Genomic DNA, 18,678 nt, shown 5'->3' on the forward strand with positions numbered 1-18,678 from the left:
GTGGACCAATATTCTACCAACCTGAGTGACATCATCGTGTATATCATGTGTCTCACCTTTGTCCAGTGAAAACCAGGTATCTCCAGACTGAGGGGAACCTCAGTTCAGTCTGAAACTGTTCATGTATGAAACTATCAGACTCTGAGATACCTGGTTGTTACAGGACACACACACACTGATGTTTTGATGTCTGCTGAAGATTTCAACATGACCACTGCTGCTGTTCTCAGATCCTCAGTAGAATTTAAATAAAGTTGTGTGGGTTTGAATGACAGAGTCACAGCTGCTCTCTGTTTCCTCCATTTTATATGATCCATGTTCAGTAAACTGAACCTGCAGCTCTGTAGTTGTTGTTGTTGTGTCCGAGGCCGGACCACCAACCAGGCACAGCAGGAGTCTGTCCAGAGCCCAGACCGGCAGCATCCAGACCTGTAGGGTCCAGACTGGCAGGGTCCAGACCGGCAGGGTCCAGACCTGCAAGGTTACTCTGTTCTGGTTGTTTCTACAGAATTTATCACAGACTTTCTCCAGTGAAGTAAAAATCTCCTGTTGATCAGCTTGGCTCTAACTCTGATACATGTCAAGTTCCTCCTATGAGTGACAGGTTGTTCAGTCTTTAAACAGTGACCTGTTGTTATTAATGTGTCTGTGACCTGCTGATATCAGGTCAGTTCATCAGGTCAGTTCATCAGTCACTCAGTTTTGCAGATCAAGAGACTCTGTCTCAGTCCAACATCACATGATCAGAGATTATCTGAGAGTTAGCTGCTGAGCTAACGGCTGCTAAGCTAACAGCTAAGCTAACTGTGATTTATCTAAACATCATCCAAACTGTGAACTGTCAGTGCATCGATCTCTCTCTGTAAATGTCCTGTTAAATCCCCTGAAAAACAATGTTCTGGATCCAGTGGGAAGGTAACACACCTGTCACCTGGACAGGACATCACCTCTGAGCTGCAGGAGACTGATTTTGTTTCAGCCCAGTTTGTGTAAATGTCTGTGTCCAGTTTGTCCAGTTTGTCTGTCAGTGTGGCTCCCTGGTGGATCGGCTGTTTGAGGCTGAGACTCAGGTGAGTCCAGGTTCCTGTCTGACTCTTGTCCACCTGCGACAGGTGATGGTGTCAGGATGTCTGAAGGGAGGCAGCGAACTTTGTCCACCTCTGGAGAGTCTCTGTATCAGATCCTGGGTCTGGAAAAAGGCTGCAGCCATGACGACATCAAGAAGTCCTACAGGTGAGACGGTCAGAGCCCCGCCCACTCACGTGCAGCAGGTGATCAGTCAGCTGATCCCTCACAGGTTTACTGCAGAGATGATTTACCATACAGGTTTACCTCACTGCTCCAGAGCTCTCACCTGTGATGATGTGCTCACCTGTATGATGTGCTCACCTGTGTGATGTCAGGAAACTGGCGCTGCGGTACCACCCTGATAAGAACCCGGAGAACCCGGAGGCAGCAGAGAAGTTTAAGGAGCTGAACAGCGCCCACGCTGTCCTGTCCGACCTGACCAAGAGGAACATCTACGACTCGTACGGCTCTCTGGGTCTGTACGTGGCCCAGCAGTTCGGAGAGGACAATGTCAACACCTACTTCATGCTGTCCACCTGGTGGGCCAAGGTGAGGAGGGCGGGGTTTGTGCTGTGGCTGAGGCTGAGCGTACAGGTGAGGCTGATGTTGTGTGTGTGTGTGCCAGGGTCTGTTCCTGGTGTGTGGCGTCCTGACCGGCTGCTACTGCTGCTGCTGCCTCTGCTGCTGCTGTAACTGCTGCTGCGGGAAACTCAAGCCCACGCCCACAGGTGAGGGGGCGGAGCCAGACTATGTCTCCCCCGACGACCTGGAGGAAGAGATACGCAACGACCCAGACAATGGTGAGAAGACAGGAAGTCCTGGGCTTTTATTGTGACGGTGACGCAGATCATTGATCTGTATCTGAGGAAATACTGACCGTTTAATAATGACATAGTTGAGGTGTTTAAGTTGGATTTTAAGGCGATAATTAATGGGTTTGTATATATAAAGGCTTTCAAAACCCCTTAAAATAAGTTGTGACTTAATTTATGTCTGAAAGAGCAATAATTTTTTTATTGATTCCAGGCCTTCATGTTGTTCAGTAAAGTTTAAGATTTTTATTCCTCAAACAAACTCTGTCCAACAAAAACCTGAACACATTAGAATCTGTTTATTTATCCAAAACTGAGTGAACACCCGAATTTACGTACAGACCAAAGGTCACCTGTAAACCAGCTCAGACAACACAGTCCCACAGTGCTGATGTGTTTCTGTAGTCCAACCTGAAGTCAGCTTCAGCCTGGTTCCCTCCACAGGAAATAAACAGTGAGCAGCTAAAGTTTCTGATTCAGGTTTAGTTGATCAGATAATCTTCACAGATGAACACCACTGTTCTGATGTTTGAAGCCTAAATCCAACCTCCAGAAGTAAGAAGCTAATGTTAGGCTATAAACCAACTACACCACGGTCACATGACGTCAACGTCTCCACCACTAAGCTTCCAACTGGTCATTTCATTTAGCTCTGAGCTCTTCTACAAAAGCCTTTCTTCTTAGAAAGTTAGTGAGAGTTTGAAAGAGCGTGAGTAGAAACACAACGAGGCTGTAAAGGTGGACTGGTGAGTAGATGGGTTTTCATGTTAACGTCCCCGACAACCTCTGTAGTCTCATTTAGACACTCGTTAGCAACCGCCTTTTTTAAGACACGTAAAAGCTTCAAACATCAGGAGTGGGGGATTTACTGACCCATTTTATGTCGGAGAATCAAACCTGAAAATGTCTTGAGCTTGTGTTAAAACCACAGACCTTATTTCAGACATTTAACCAGAAACACAATGACAACAGGAAGAGCTAACATGCTAACATGCTAACTTACTTCCTGGTGTTAGGATTAGTCCTGCATTACTCTGTAGGAGACTATACACAGTAACTGTCCCTTCATAATAATCTATACCTCCTAATCTCCTCAGTAAACCTATTAAACCCTTCAACATGTTGATAAATATCTGAAGTGAATTAAAACCAGAATCCTCCATCTTAAACTCCTCTTTGTTTCTCTCAGACGTTGAGACTCCGATTGTTCAGCAGCCGACCAATGCCAGCGAGAAAACTCAGCTCATCACCGACGGACACCGCAGATATGGAGACACCTACACATGAAGCTGACAGTAAAGGCATCACAGCTGAAACAGTTGTTTAACTCAGAGACTGATCAGTGCAGGAAGTTCACATTCATATCAATGTTCATTTCAGTTTATTTTCCTCTAGAAGTCATTTAGTGAAAGTCTGAAGACTCAACAGAACAGATCTGCTGTATGTCCTCTTTACTGTGACAATATGATCCTGTAAAATTATATATTTATTAAACATTGTTAAATAACTTCAGTTTAAATGATCCTAAAAATAACAACTTAAAAAAATGTACGCACAGAAGATAAATTGTTTGGTACCTCAGGGTCTCCGTAATTCCCAAAAATGTTGGACTGTTCCTTTAACAGATATAAAACCTGCAGAGTCTTTATTAAACTAACACTCTGATTGGCTGCTGCAGGACCTGATTATAAATAAAGGTTAGGGTTGAATTGGATCATTGGTGTTCATGTTTTGTAGCTGTAACCTCAGTGTGTGGATGTAAATATCTGGTTTGAAGTTTGTTTGATTTGATTTGTGAATGAAGTCTAGTGAAAATAAAACCTGTGATCATGTGATCAGATGATGTCACTGCAGGACTTTATCATTCAGTAATTATTGATAAGGAGGTGAGTATAGCAGCGTGTACAGGTGAGGTCTGGTTCCTCTCTCAGACCAGTTGGTGGCAGTAATGCACCAATTAGTTGTTTGCCAACTGCCAATAAACAGCAAAGAAGAAAACGAAGACTTAAAAGGAAGATGAAGAAGAAGAAGAGGAAGAAGAAGAGGGACTCCAGCTGACAGGTCACTGCTTTCGTTACTGAAGTTTTCTGATATGAATACACCTGAAGTCATAAACTAAACTCTGACAGAACAGTTCTCTGTCTCTGTTTGCTCCATTCAGCTCATAGTTTTAACAAAGAGCTCAGCAGAGCCTCCTCACATAAGTTAGTTAGTTAGTTAGTTAGTTTGTTAGTTAGTTAGTTTGTTATCTCACAGCAGCAGCAGCAATAACATCTATATACAAATATACATATACAAATATATAAACAAACACAAAAATACAACGTCCCACAGATAACAGATCAATCAGCTGATCTCAGGTCAGTGTCTTCAGTTAAAGGTGGATCAGGGTGATCTGCATCAGGACCTTCAGACTTTCAGTCTTCAGCTTCAGTTTATTTCTTGTTTCAGTTGTTGAGCAGAGGATTTAGTGACATAAGAAAATAAATATATAAGAAACACAGTGTTGATGTTGTCAGGAAACATGAACTCTGAGCAGCAGGAGGCGCTGCAGCCTCCTCAGCTCCTCCAACTCTGTGGACTGTCCCTTTAAGAAACTCTGTCCTGCTTACTCACTCTCCCCCCTCCCCCACCTGCTCTGTCATGCCTCCTCCTGACCTTTGACATATATGGCCTTGTCAGCACAGCAACGGCTGACGTCTGTCCGTCTAAAAACAGACTCAGAGTTCCTCTCAGACCAGACCCCTGCTCAGACCTCCACCACAACACCACAGTCCTCCCTGCTGCTTTATTTACTTTATTTACTTAAATCTCTGGGACGCCTGCCCCCACCTTCCTCCCCCCTGTGGGTGACAGCGTCTCCGCCGGCTCCTCACCGTCCTTCAGCGTCATGGAGAGTCTGGAGAAGCAGCTCGTCTGTCCCATCTGTCTGGAGATGTTCACCAAGCCCGTGGTCATCCTGCCCTGCCAACACAACCTCTGCCGCAAGTGTGCCAACGACATCTTCCAGGTGAGAGCTACGCTCAGGTGAGGGCCACACTCAGGAGGTTTGTTTGTCTCAGTTCAACTTCAGACTCGAGCAGTGACTGTTTTAATGTCTCTGTGTTGGTGTGTTCCAGGACACTGCAACATCTGAACCTTTATTTATGTCTCAGTGAGGAGACGCAGAGGTCTCTGTTAAACACTGTGGTTTTAGAGTGATACAGGATCAGACCTGGTCTGAACCGAAGCATATTTCTGTGATTTCTACTGTAGAAAATAGAAACTCATTCTGATCTGACCCAGTGTGACCTCACTTCCTGAGCATCTCTGACGTCCTTTCAGAATAAAGCTCAGAGGAAACAGAGGCTGCAGAGCTTCATCCTCCTGTTTCCTTCAGTGAAACAGAGTCTGAACACCAGTGGAGCCTCTGACACCAGGAGCTGATCAGAGTTCAGCTGCTGTGAATCCGAAACACAAACAGGAGAAACTGGTTGAAGCTCAAAGCTACAGAGATAAACAGGATGTGTCTGACCTGTGTGTTGCCCTGCCCCTCTGCAGGCGTCCAATCCCTACCTGTCGACGAGGAGCGGCTCCACGGTGACGTCCGGTGGCCGTTTCCGCTGCCCATCCTGTCGCCATGAGGTGGTCCTGGACCGACACGGAGTCTACGGCCTGCAGAGGAACCTGCTGGTGGAGAACATCATCGACATGTACAAACAGGGCACTACCAGGTAACACTCACCTGTACACTCACCTGTACACGCACACACACCAGGTAACACTCACCTGTACACTCACCTGTACACTGACACCAGAGGCCTGTACTACGAAGCGAGATTTTTTAATTTGTAATTTATTTTCTCAGTCGAGCAGCAGAATCATCAGTGTTGAATATTATCGATGTGAATAGTCCTTTAAATTGGGGTGGGGTGGGGGGTGTTATTGTCCTGAAAGACAATATAATGTGACAGGCTGTTGTAATTGTAGACTACAGACCAAGCAGCATTAATGATGGAAATATGAATGTGAACCACTTTGTAGAATGTTTCTGTTAATCAACACGCACTAACTCTGATTAAGTTAACACCGACTCAACTTACCAACATCTGAACCACCGTCGTAGCGTTTAACACAGATCGAGGCAGTCAGGGTTTGTCAACCCCGACTTTACCTGAGAACCTGAGTTAAACCAGAGGAGGTTCAACTCTCTTTCTAGTTCAGACTCTGGTAAACACACATTAGTAGTGACGACTGAACAACGTGCCTTCACAGTGCAGTAAAGTTCTCATTATGATTGTGTTACACACAGTTTAACTCAGTGTGTTGAAACTGCTGAGATCCTTTTTCTGATGATTTCACAAGCATCAGAGTCAGATTCAGAGTCCAGCTGGGACCTGGTTCATGTTCACAACAACAACAACAACAACAACAGCCACAACAACAACAACAACAAACTAGCTGAAATAATGAGAACAGAAATAGTTTTAGTTATTTACAGTTAAAAGATGCTGACGTCCTAACAGTGTTTGACAGAATCATTTTTCACCTGACCACCAGGGAGCGCTGTCAGATACACAAAGGTCTTTAGAGACATTAAATAAAGTTGTGATTTGTGCGTTCAGGTGTGTTAGTGTTTGTGCTGTTGTTTTGTTGTCAGCTGTGTGTTGCAGCTCAGACTCTGGGTCTATTTCTGAATGTGGGTCAGTGAAGGCAGCAGATTATTTTAGTTCCCGACAGAAGCTGATAAAAACAGACCTGACACACTTCAGCTGTCGGCTTCATGGAACTACAAACTGTCAAAATAAAAGTATGGAAGCCCAAAGGGATCAATATTAGATCAATTTAAAAATATGTTTTAAAAATAAATAATCATATAAATTTTATAAAACATTATTTCAACATCTTTACAGAACTTTTATGAGATATTTATGTCGTTACAGACATTACCTGAATTAGCTGGTTAGCAGTGTATCAGTGTGACATACATTAAAATTAAATATCACAGTAAATTTATAATATGAAAAAATAATCATTGACATATTCTCATATGAAATATTTAAGTATCACCTCCATAAATCAGTAAATTATATCTGATTATTCTTACATTTAGTTTCACAGCTTCCTCATCAACAGTTTATTTTATTTTAAAATACCTTTTGTATTATTTCAAAGGTTCATTGATTTATTGTATTTTAAGTTATTTTGTATTTGAAAAATATTTATTTATTTGTACATTTTTGTCTTCCATACTCTCTCTCCACCTGTCTCTCTCTCCACCTGTCTCTCTCTCCTCAGCAGTAAACCGTCCCCAGAGCCGAAGGTGGAGCAGCCGATGTGTGAGGAGCATGAAGACGAGAAGATCAACATCTACTGTGTGAGCTGCAGCGTTCCCACCTGTTCTCTGTGTAAGGTGTTCGGAGCGCACAAGGATTGTGAGGTTGCACCGCTACACAACGTTTTCACCAAGCAGAAGGTCAACAACACAACAACAACAACCACTACAACAATGATATGACAGAAAAGAAACAACAACAATTGAATGATGAATTCCTTTACCTTTATGTGTGTGTGTGTGTGTGTGTGTGTGTGTGTAGGCAGAGTTGACAGACTGTGTGTCCATGCTCGTTGGGAACAATGAGAGGATTCAGGCGATCATCAGTCAGCTGGAGGAAACCTGCAGAGCTGTTAATGTGAGTTCACCTGGTTTACCTGAGGTTTACCTTACACCTGCTGCTCACCTGGTTTCACCTAGTTTTACTGAGGTTTTCTGTGTCCTTTCAGGAGAACGGCAGCAGACAGAAGTCAAAGGTGTGCGAGACATTCGATCACCTGTTCGCTCTCCTGGAGGAGAAGAAAGGTGAGATGACTCTGAGGATCACCTGTGAACAGGAAGAGAAACTGGACTACATCCGAGGTCTGAGGAAGAAGTACAGCGAGCACATGGAGAACACGGCCAAGCTGCTGGAGACCTCGATCCAGACCCTGGACGAGTCTGAGATGGCCGTGTTCCTGCAGGTGAAGCTCAGGTGGATTAGTTCTGTGTGACAGGTTCAGGATGCTGAGGCTCATCAGTGAGTTCATTATTTACAGTGTTGTTGACTTCAGGTGTGTTGTCCAGGTGTGAAAAATCTCTTCTGTTTCTTCATGTTCATCATTTGATTTAATATCTGTGATTTCTCTCCCTCAGACGGCCAAACCTCTGCTACAGAAGTGAGTATTTCACGACTGTTTTTGTAATCATCTCAGCAGATTTTATTGAACTCATTGATTATTGACTGTAAATTGATCAGGATCGTGGAGGGCACCAACACATCTCACCTGGATAAACTCCAACATGGCTATGAGAACATGGATCACTTCACGGCTAACTTTGATCGTCAGAGGCGAGCGCTAACCAACGTTGACTTCATCAAAGGTAAAAAAAAACAGGAAGTATCTCTCTGACCAATCAGAGTCAAGACAACCTCAGTACATGCTAACATGTTAGCATACAGGATATTCAGTTATCATAGTTGTTGTTCATATAGTCATAGTGTTTGCTAACGTCTAAGCCAGTGTGTTAGCATGAAGCTACCATCATTCATTATAATGTTTTCTAATGTGGTAAGCTGCTGTTCAACCTCTGTCACATAATAAAACAATTAGCTTTGGCTAACATAATAAAATTTAGCGTGTCCTATAGTGTTAGCATGCTATCGTCTTTACATGGTACATGCTTCTGCTTTAGCATAGAGGTACACGATTCAGTTAAATATACACCACGTGTTAGCATACTAATATGTTAAAATGCTAACACATCAAGCATGTTAACAACAGCATGCTAACAAGTGCTAACCACATGGTAATAGCTAATGTGTCAGCATAAAGCTAATGTATTAGCATGAAGCTATCATTTCCCTAATATATACCAAAGTGTTAGCATGTCAATCTGTTAACGTGGAGCTTCTGTGCTGCATGCTAATGTGTTAATACATGGCTAACCCTGTGTTTGCTCTCAGTTGATGAAGACGATGATGATGATGATGAAGATGAGGTGGAGGTCAGAGGGTCGTTGGCAGGAAGTCGAGTTGAGCCACAGGTGCACGCTGCACCTGCAGCAGCCGCAGCCAATCAGCAGCCTCCTCTGTCACCTGTTCAGCCTGCAGGTGTTCAGCTCTCAGCCTCGCCCCCCCAGAGACCCTCGGACGCTCCACCCCCGCCTTCGACCTCCATTACAAAAAGCCCCGCCCCCTCGCCAAACACACAGGCCCCGCCCCCTCTACCCCTCCCTACGGCCAGCCCCACCCCTCAGGTATGATCTTCAATCATTAATCAATAGATGTGATTGGATAATGCGTTGATTGATTGTGGGCAGGGCCTGAGGCTTCATACAGTGCGATTATCGATTATTGATTGATTTTTGTTGTTACTGTGCTGCAGGTTCAGACTGAGCAGCAGAACGAGTCCGAGGACAAAGACGGACCCAAACACGTTTTCTCCTTCAGCTGGCTTAACCAGAAGTAAAACCAGGTCCTGGTCTGATCTGGTCTGATCTGGTCTGATCCCGTCTGACCCGTCTGATCTGGTCTGATCTGGCCTGATCTGGTCTGACCCGGTCTGATCTGGTCTGATCTGGTCTGCCTCTCTGCAGAGCTTCACTTATATGGTTTTACATTTGACTGTTTAAAGCTGCAGAAACACAGAGACGATTTCCTGGAGCTTTGTTCAGAATTTTATTTAAAAAATGCCAAAAATAACTTTTTGTCATGATGTGATTTTTTTCTTTAAAGGACAAACTGAGAGTTTGTCGTTGTGTAATAGACGTTAAAGAAAAACATTTTGAATCACAGACGTTTAAATCTCTGGAACATTCAGACTCAGTTTGTTTCTCTGATGATGAATTTATTCTGTTTAATAAATTATTGTTTTATTATGAACCTGTTTTTCCTCATGTTTCACGGAGTCTGATTTAAAGCTCCGTCACAAAGTCGTGTTGTTTTTCTCTCAGGTTTAGAAAAGGTGAACAGACCAGACTCCATTCAAAAATCTGCTGTTTTAAATTCTCCTGCTCACAGTTTCTGCAGTCCTGCTCAGGACTCTGATTTACACTGTGAGAATAAAGGAACATTGCACCAAATTTAACACATGATACCAATGTATCAGACAGATGAGTAATTTCCACCAGATCAGTCAGTTTGTATTCATGTTATTACCTGATACCAGGTGGAAATGATTTTCTGCTTCTTTCATCTGTTAAACTGAAGGTGAAATGAGGTTTGACTCATTGATCCACATCTGGAGTGTTTGTCTGTGGGACTGAGTCACAGTCAACTGATCAATAAGACGCGACTCTGAAAAGTTTTATTAGAAACATAAATTTGAGACTCTGCGATGCTCACACACACATTTATTAGAGAATCCAGGTATTAGACAGATCCATCAGACTGTTGACATTTACAGCAAACATCTGATTTTACACATTTAAATATTAATATGAAAAAAAACTACTTTAAAAACCACAAAACTGAAACACAGCTGAATATGGAGGATGAAAAATGACTAATTCATCAATATATAATATAAATAAATGATTTAATTGATCCATTAATAATTAAATGCAACATTAAATAAACACAGTTTGGTAATTATTAAGAAAATAATGTATTTAATCTATTTCTACAGAAACAAATACAAAAATAAAATAAATATGCAGAAATAAACATGTATAATTTATTTTCCAATTAATTTCCAACATGCACAAATGTATGAATTTAAATTGTAGCTTCTATGTTTTTATTAAAATCTTTGTTTACATAATTCTGTATTGATTTAAGTGTTTGTTAATTTGTATTTTTATCCTCCAGATATGAAATGTCAAAACAGCTGAAAGTTTAGTTTCTATAGAACAAAAAAATTATTTAATTAATAATTTATTTCAGTTGTTTGTTTTCTGCACTTTATTGTTGATTTGTTTGTTTTGAATGTATGAATAAATAAAATTATTTCGTGAAGCGTCAGAAACAGGCTCTGATCAGATGAAAACTCTGGAAGTGAGGATTCTTATTTTCCAAACGTGTCCATCATCCTGCGGTTGCTGTCGGCCTGCTGGGCGATCTGCTCGGCCCGTGCCATCTCCAGAACCTCCCTGAGGAGGTGGAACGTCAGGTCCAGAGAGATGGGAGGCTCCTCAGACCTCTTCCCCTTCTCCTCCCCTTCTCCCTCCTCCTCCTGCTGCTGCTGCTGCTCCGCCCGGGCCTGCAGGAGGCGCTGTGTGAGCTGCAGCAGAACCCGGTTCACCGCTGAGGAGGAGGAGGAAAGTCCAGCTCCACCCAGCCGGAGGGAGAACTCCTCCCCCAGGCGGAGGAGCAGGGGTTGGGGGAGGAGGCGGTGGGCGGTGGGAGCGATGGAGGGTCGACAGTCAGCGGAGCGAGGGAGGAGGAGAGCGAGCAGAGCCACGACCCACAACAGCACATTCAGCTTCATGTCCACACTCTGCTGCACCCTGAGGAGCAACCAGACAACACTCAAAGATCTGCTGACGGCTCGGAAAACCCAGACACAGCTCGGAGGACGGTGTTAGGATGAGGAGGTGAGCGGATGAAACGACTCAGCAGGAGACACAAACATGTTTCTATAAACGTGCATGTATGGAGGACTCAGTGTGCCTCATAAAAAAGAAATAAAGTGAAGTGTTATTAATGAGTATTTACTTCAATATAAGTTACATTTAGTTTAATAATAAAAATACTTCTAACAGTCACAGTGAGTCCAGTCTGTGGTCAATCATCAGATCAATAAACAGATCAATCATCAGATCAATCATCAGATCAATAAACAGATCAATCATCAGATCAATCATCAGATCAATAAACAGATCAATCATCAGATCAATCATCAGATCAATAAACAGATCAATCATCAGATCAATCATCAGATCAATAAACAGATCAATCATCAGATCAATAAACAGACCAATCATCAGATCAATAAACAGATCAATCATCAGATCAATCATCAGATCAATCATCAGATCAATAAACAGATCAATCATCAGATCAATAAACAGATCAATCATCAGATCAATAAACAGGTTTTCTCTGCTGCTGTTTCTCTTGCTTCATGTGTTAACAGTTACCTCTTCTCCTGATAATCAATAAATCAATACATGAACAGATCAAATGATGAACACATGAAGTGATGAACACATGAAGTGATGAAATGATGAAGTGATGAAGTGATGAAGTGATGAACACATGAAGTGATGAAATGATGAAGTGATGAACACATGAAGTGATGAAGTGATGAACACATGAAGTGATGAAGTGATGAATGTTCGTACCTGATCGTCGAGCGTCTGCGTTTCTTTAGTTGGACTGAAAATCTGCAGCTGATTCTACTTTATATATGAGAGTGAGTCAGAGAGGGAGGGGCTCTGCACGCGCTCACACTGAATGGAACTGATGATGAAGATGAAGATGATGATGAGTCATAAATCATGCAGCTGTTTGATGTTTATTTATTTATTTATTTATTTTGTCATTAAGATGAAGATCAACTCCTTCAGTCTGTTGGAACGGCTGCATCTTCATCTTCATCATCTTCATCATCTTGATTCTAAACTTTTGTTTTGATAAAACACTTGCTGTGTGTTGGAGGATGACCTCAGTGAAGATGATGAAGATGATGAAGATGATGAAGATGAAGGTGAAGGTGTGACCTTTCTCGGCTGTGGTCTGAGTCAGTGACTCTCAGCAGGAGCTGCAGACGTCTGTTTGTTTCTGGAGGAGAGAACAAACACCTGAAGAATCAGGAACAACCTCAGAGTCATGTGACGTGTTGAACCTGATCAGGTGTCACAGGTGTCATTGATCCAGGTCACCTGACGAGTCTCTGACCTGTGACTCGGACTCCTTCATCAGAGTCACTGTGAGATTCAAACGTCACTGAACTGAAGCTGGAAGGTCGACAACACAAGACTAAAGAAATCTTAATCAATCAGCTGATCGATCAGCTGATCACCTTGTTCTTGCAGGTTCAGTTAGATCTGCCGTGAATTAAAAAAAGTTTCACAGAGGATTCTGGGAGCCATGAGGACACCTGTTAATTAACCTGAGAGCTGGGAGGAGTTAGTTAATGAGACAGTGGAGCTGCGGTCCTGGATAATTACTGGACTGAATGTTGCTGCTCCTTTAATGAAAGTTCGTGTTGTTCACGATGTGGAGCTGCAGAGACAGAGGAAGTAAAGTGAGTGTTGTCGACAGTCCGAGGTTTGTTTAAAGGTCGATGTGTCTCCGCTCAGAGAAACAACATGAAGTGTTTCTTTATCTGCTGTGACCTTTGACCTTTCACTGTTTACGACTGGAAAAACAAAAACCTTTAACACACAAACGCCTGAACCTTCACCTGACCTTTACTCTGAAAAACCCTTAAACAGCTCTTATTGTGAAAAGGCCTGAATGACCACATGAACGATTCAGAGATTTACCAGGTCTGGACAAATTAATGGAAACACTCCAGGTGAATCTACCTTAATGACGTCATGATGAATGAGGAAGTTAATCAAACTTTACGGTGAAATATCCCAGGAGCCTTCAGTGAGTGTGACCTTTACTTTGAAAAGAGGAAGCAGCAGCAGTGTTTCCGGTCCTGCTGCAGCTGACTTGGCGTCAGTGGGTCTTGGTACGGGTCTACGGCTCGGTGCGGATCACTCAGACTCTGCAGACATGGCGGGACGCGACCGGGTCGTTCACCTACTCCGGCAGCTCGAGCGCGCGGCGTAAGTTTGATTCACGTTCATAAAAAAAACAGATTTAAAGTTGAAGTGACGTCAGTGTGAGAGAAAACACGTAAACAACCTGTGACGTTTCAGCCAGGAGGGACTGAAAAACATTTTCCTACTTTTAAACTCAAAGTCATCTGCTGTGACCACGTGACTCGTCTGAACTAAAGGTTTAATATTGATTCACCTGTAAATCTGATCAGAGTCTCTGCAGCCTGAAGATGAACTCCTGCTCTGATTAACCTTTATTCTGCTGATGAAAACAGAGAAGAGAGCAAAGTTTTCCTGGACCACATGGGACCAATTCCAGGTCTAAAACTGACCTTCACATGGAGACTCTGTCAGATCTGTGAAACCTGGTCGACTTCAAGATCTTTTAGACACATTTTAAGATTTCAGAAACTTTTGTTTGTAAAAACCAAAACATTTTTTATGATCCTAACCTACTGAAGCAGTGATCCAGATCATCATGGTCTGGGTTTTGTTGATTCTGCAGATCTTTGATAATGATTCATAAAACACCACAGCTCCTCGACTTATTTCTTCTGCTGAAGTTAAAACAAATCTGCATCTTTATATTTTTATATAAGATTAAATGTTAATCATCCATGCAGAACTCCACTGAAAAAAACAGTGATTTTACAAACATCAGTCTGTGTACTGTTAACTTGTGGTTAAAGTTTATTTTATTAGAAAGACACTGTCGGGCTGGAGGAAGAATATTTAACCTGATCTGTGAAAGTCTGTGAGAGTCAGAGACGTTCAGGAGTCACAGTTTAAACTCACAACAATAAACTGTCGTTAAATCAGCAGAGTTTTGAATGGAGTTCTGTTCTGTGTGTAAACAGGTGCAGATGCCCTGCTCACTCCAACACCTTCCATCAAGGTACTCACTGTGTTTCCCTCCGTACATGTGACGACTCCACAGGCTAATCAATATTTAACTCTGATCGATCAGTGATGAACTGACTGAATACCTCTGAACAAACTGACACACAGTGAAGAATGTTAATCACCATAACTCATCAGACAATTCAATTCTGATTAACCTGGATCAATATTAGTTATCCTGTATTGATTGATCAGTGATCACACACAGATGTTTGTTGAGTTTGAGTTTTTGCTGCAGGAGCTGGAGCTGCCACATGCACCGTCCGCAAAACTGACTACGCCTTCGAGGTGACGCAAACCAAACTCTGTTCAAAAAACAATCATTTTTAAAACAAACTGTTCATTCAGAAGTTTGTTTAAACTTTTTACTGAAACTGAAACAAATCTGAAAACATTTTACTGAATTTAAAATTTCTGTCAGTCAGTGATCTGAACTGAATCAGTTAATGACTGGTTCAGTCAATAAAAACATGTTTAGAAATATCATTTCTCCGGTGTGAATGTTATTTTCCTGGCAGCAGCGAGCCTCCATACATGGATCAGATTGTGATTTATCATGTTTCTGTCAGATGGCGAGTTCCAACATCAGATATGGAGAAGGAGTCAGCAGAGAGATCGGCATGGTAACCAAACATCCTGATCTTCATCATCACACTGTTTCATATTAAAGCAGCAGAATGAAACCATCAGTTATATTTGAGAGAACGAGGTGGATCAGACTGAAGTTACTGTAACAACCTGATCTTCACCTGGTTCTGGTTCTGGTTCTCCTGCAGGACCTTCAGAACCTTGGAGCCCGGAACGTCTGCCTGATGACAGACAGGAACTTGTCCCACCTCCCCCCCGTGAAGGCCGTCCTGGAGTCTCTGTCCAAGAACGGAGTCAAGTACAAAGTCTACGACAACGTGCGGGTGGAGCCCACTGACACCAGGTGAAACTAACAGCCTTCTCTCTGATTGGCTGACAGGTGAGGCGACGACCTCTCAGGTGATGATGACATCACACTCTCTCTGTGTTTTTGTTGTGTTGTGAGGACGTTCACCTCTCCCGGCAGGTGTTCTCACGGAGGTCAGGGTCAGGGTTTCACCTATGGTCAGGTGATTATTCAACACCTGCTTCATCATTTAAAGGTTTCAGATTTTTATAGTGTGAAATTTATTGATTCTATTTAACATTAAAAACGTCATTACACTGTAAAAATACATTTGTCTATTAAATCTAAAAGTTTTCAGTGTCATGTAAACGAGCTCGTTAAGGATCGTCCAATCAGGTGAGCTGTTACCTGCTCAGTTTAAAGTTAAGTTTTGATGCTCTGTGTTCACCTGCTGATGATGCCTTCACTGGCTCACTCACAGTCTGTGTTTTGCAGTTTTAAAGAGGCCATTTCGTTTGCTAAAAAGGACTCGTTCGACGTGTTTGTGGCAGTGGGCGGCGGCTCTGTCATTGACACCTGTAAGGCAGCCAACCTGTACGCCTGTCACCCCGACGCTGACTTCCTGGACTTCGTCAACGCTCCGATCGGTAAAGGGAAGCCGGTCACTGGAGCTCTGAAGCCACTCATCGCAGGTAACCATGGCAACCACAGAGGTTGAAGCTGATATGGTGTTTCGCTGAGGTCCACCTGTGTCTTTATCTGCTCAGGTGCATTTACCTGCTCAGGTGGTCGACTCTCAGATCTTTTCTTGTCTAATTACTGAAAATCTCTTCAAGGTTTCTGAGACAGTAAAAGACCAGGTGACAAGTCAGGAGGTCGCAGGTCGACACGTTAAACTGAACTCTGTTAAAGATTCACCTGAACACACCTGAACACACCTATCTGTTAATAAACAGTGATTCACTATAATTCGGGCTGACTCCAGGTCAGTGTTTTACCTTCAACTGTGTCTGTGTGTTTTCTTTGCCCAGTTCCTACGACTGCAGGCACCGGCAGTGAGACCACCGGCGTCGCCATCTTTGACTACGAACCTCTGAAGGCAAAAACAGGTCTGAACGTCGACAGGAAGTCCTTCAGCTCGTTTCCTGTTATTTTACATGTTAACATGCTGATGTTTCTCAGCACTTCCTGCTGATGTTTCACAATAAAGGCCTGGTAGGAGGCAGATTATAATAAAGTGTGGTAACAGGTGAACATGGAGGTCAGAGGTCAGGTTTAAACTGGTGTTGATGACATCAGAGTGTCAGTCTGAGCTGTGATTGGCTGTCTGTTTCCAGGTATTGCCAGCAGAGCCATCAGACCCACACTGGGCATCGTGGACCCAACGCACACACTGAGCATGCCCGAACGAGTCACCGCCAACAGTGGCTTTGACGTCCTCTGGTCCGTCCGTCTGTCCAACATCTGTTTGTTCTGCTTGAATTGAATGTATTGATACTGTAACGTTGTTGTTGCTGTTATTATTTTTAATGGTTTGTTTCCTGTTGTGTTTGCTGCAGTCATGCTCTGGAGTCGTACACCGCCCTCCCCTACAACCAGAGGAGCCCCTGCCCCCCCAACCCCATCAACCGCCCCGCCTACCAGGGCAGCAACCCCATCAGTGACGTCTGGTCCCGCCACGCCCTCAACGTGGTTGCCAAGTACATGAAACGGTAACTAACAGTTAATATCACTGATGATGCTCTGATTGATTGATTGATTGACTGATTGATTGATTGTCTGCAGAGCGGTACGGGACCCTGAGGACCTGGAGGCACGGTCCAGCATGCACCTGGCCAGTGTTTTCGCTGGGATTGGGTTTGGAAACGCTGGAGTTCACCTGTGGTGAGGAACAAACATTTACTGTTGGTTTGTTGTTTACACCTGAAACTGTGGAGATTCTGGACATTTAAACAGATCAATAAATGTATTGATCAATGATTTGGTTATAGTTTAATGGTCAAAACCCTTAAAATACATGAATATATGACAGTACAGAAACACCTTCATTACATCATTTATCATTAAACTTTATTAATTATTGATTATTAGTTTAAAGGTTAAAGAGATGAAGTGGTGATTGATTATCATGTGTTCAGTCACGGGATGTCGTATCCAATCGCCGGGAACGTGAAGACTCACTCAGCCATGGGTTACAATGTGGACCACCCCCTGGTGGTGAGTGATGAGAAGACGCCTGACAGCTGATCAATATTCAACACTTCCAGTGATCAATAATGTGTGTGTGTGTGTGTGTGTGTGTGTGTGTGTGTGTGTGTGTCTGTGTCTGTGTCTGCAGCCTCATGGTCTCTCTGTCGTCCTCACGTCTCCGGCCGTCTTCAACTTCACCGCCCCAATGTGTCCAGAGCGTCACCTGGACGCTGCAGAGATCCTCGGTACCTGTTCACCTGTTCACACCTTCACCTGTTCACACCTTCACCTGTTCACTCCTTCACCTGTTTACCTGTTCACACAGTGTCTTACAACATAACAAACCAGATCAAAGTTTATTAACCTGCAGGTAACCATAGCAACGGGACCAGACTAGTCCATGTAGAGACAGTGTTGCATTCAGGTGCAGTAACAGACTGTATGATGCGTTCAGGTGCAGATATCCGGCAGGTGAAGCGGGCGGATGCCGGTGCAGTTCTGGCCGATACTCTGCGTCAGTTCCTGTTTGAGCTGCAGGTGGAGGACGGACTCAGAGCTGTGGGATACAACGACGACGACATCCCAGCTCTGGTCAAAGGAACCATCCCCCAGGTCTGAACCCCCCCACATTAATAACACCTTCACCTCATTCATGTGGACATTAAGGCTTAGTTCAGGGTTAGTATAGTGTTAGTTAAATGTTAGTTATGTGTTAGTTGAGTGTTAGTATAGTGTTAGTTAAGGGTTAGTAAAGTGTTATAAAATTAAATGTTGCTGTTCCAGGAGCGGGTGACGAAGCTCTCTCCCAGAGAACACACTGAGGAGGATCTGACTGAACTGTTCGCTGCCTCCATGAAACTCTACTGAAGAGTCTTTCTATCCCTGTGAGGACTAAACTCCCTGAACACTCAGAGTCAAACTGATTCCAGGTCTGTTCTGTGTCAAGCTGCAGTTCCTCTAACAGCCACTAGATGCAGCTGTTTCTCTACCTGTTCAGACGTCAGCTGCTTCTGAATGAACACCTGAATTTTACACATGATTTGAAATAAAACAGATAAAAATCTGTTAGTGCTGCTCCTTATTGATCCAGGACCTGATCACAT

The 18,678-nt window shown here is 43.3% G+C and overlaps 4 protein-coding genes across 8 annotated transcripts; 3 read left to right on the top strand and 1 right to left on the bottom strand.

Annotated features, from left to right (window-relative positions):
* Positions 1-963: 963 nt before the first annotated feature.
* Positions 964-4,420, top strand: dnajc5b (DnaJ (Hsp40) homolog, subfamily C, member 5 beta). The gene is made up of 4 exons (XM_018679051.2): positions 964-1,233; positions 1,404-1,617; positions 1,694-1,868; positions 3,070-4,420. The coding sequence occupies exons 1-4, from the start codon at positions 1,127-1,129 to the stop codon at positions 3,165-3,167; spliced, it is 594 nt and encodes a 197-aa protein (XP_018534567.1). The 5' UTR covers positions 964-1,126; the 3' UTR covers positions 3,168-4,420.
* Positions 4,421-4,621: 201 nt separating this feature from the next.
* LOC108884928 (E3 ubiquitin-protein ligase TRIM63) lies at positions 4,622-9,778 on the top strand. Of its 2 annotated transcripts, none has more exons than XM_018679028.2 (9): positions 4,622-4,890; positions 5,421-5,593; positions 7,158-7,335; positions 7,457-7,552; positions 7,644-7,877; positions 8,050-8,072; positions 8,153-8,277; positions 8,861-9,153; positions 9,282-9,778. In XM_018679028.2, the coding sequence occupies exons 1-9, from the start codon at positions 4,771-4,773 to the stop codon at positions 9,363-9,365; spliced, it is 1,326 nt and encodes a 441-aa protein (XP_018534544.1). In that variant the 5' UTR covers positions 4,622-4,770; the 3' UTR covers positions 9,366-9,778. The 2 variants fall into 2 exon arrangements, with proteins under 2 accessions (XP_018534544.1, XP_018534545.1); XM_018679029.2 differs by having other exon boundaries at positions 7,161-7,335.
* Positions 9,779-10,231: 453 nt separating this feature from the next.
* LOC108884930 (corticoliberin-1) lies at positions 10,232-12,830 on the bottom strand. The gene is made up of 2 exons (XM_018679030.2): positions 12,181-12,830; positions 10,232-11,343 (listed from the first exon to the last, which is right to left on the bottom strand). The coding sequence occupies exon 2, from the start codon at positions 11,322-11,324 to the stop codon at positions 10,902-10,904; it is 423 nt and encodes a 140-aa protein (XP_018534546.1). The 5' UTR covers positions 11,325-11,343; positions 12,181-12,830; the 3' UTR covers positions 10,232-10,901.
* Positions 12,831-13,455: 625 nt separating this feature from the next.
* On the top strand, positions 13,456-18,638 carry adhfe1 (alcohol dehydrogenase iron containing 1). Of its 4 annotated transcripts, XM_018679025.2 has the most exons (14): positions 13,457-13,617; positions 14,469-14,506; positions 14,750-14,799; positions 15,081-15,134; positions 15,288-15,442; positions 15,881-16,077; positions 16,417-16,494; positions 16,723-16,828; positions 16,945-17,097; positions 17,171-17,269; positions 17,524-17,602; positions 17,724-17,820; positions 18,030-18,187; positions 18,359-18,638. In XM_018679025.2, the coding sequence occupies exons 1-14, from the start codon at positions 13,565-13,567 to the stop codon at positions 18,440-18,442; spliced, it is 1,401 nt and encodes a 466-aa protein (XP_018534541.1). In that variant the 5' UTR covers positions 13,457-13,564; the 3' UTR covers positions 18,443-18,638. The 4 variants fall into 4 exon arrangements, 3 of the variants coding, with proteins under 3 accessions (XP_050926181.1, XP_018534541.1, XP_018534543.1); XR_007813091.1 differs by lacking the exon at positions 17,524-17,602 and having other exon boundaries at positions 13,456-13,617; positions 17,724-17,945; XM_051070224.1 differs by lacking the exon at positions 18,359-18,638 and having other exon boundaries at positions 13,456-13,617; positions 17,724-17,945; positions 18,030-18,177.
* The last annotated feature ends 40 nt before the right edge of the window (positions 18,639-18,678 follow it).

Source organism: Lates calcarifer, linkage group LG4, assembly GCF_001640805.2.
Source record: "Lates calcarifer isolate ASB-BC8 linkage group LG4, TLL_Latcal_v3, whole genome shotgun sequence".
In the NCBI taxonomy this organism is placed as follows: Eukaryota; Metazoa; Chordata; class Actinopteri; family Centropomidae; genus Lates; species Lates calcarifer.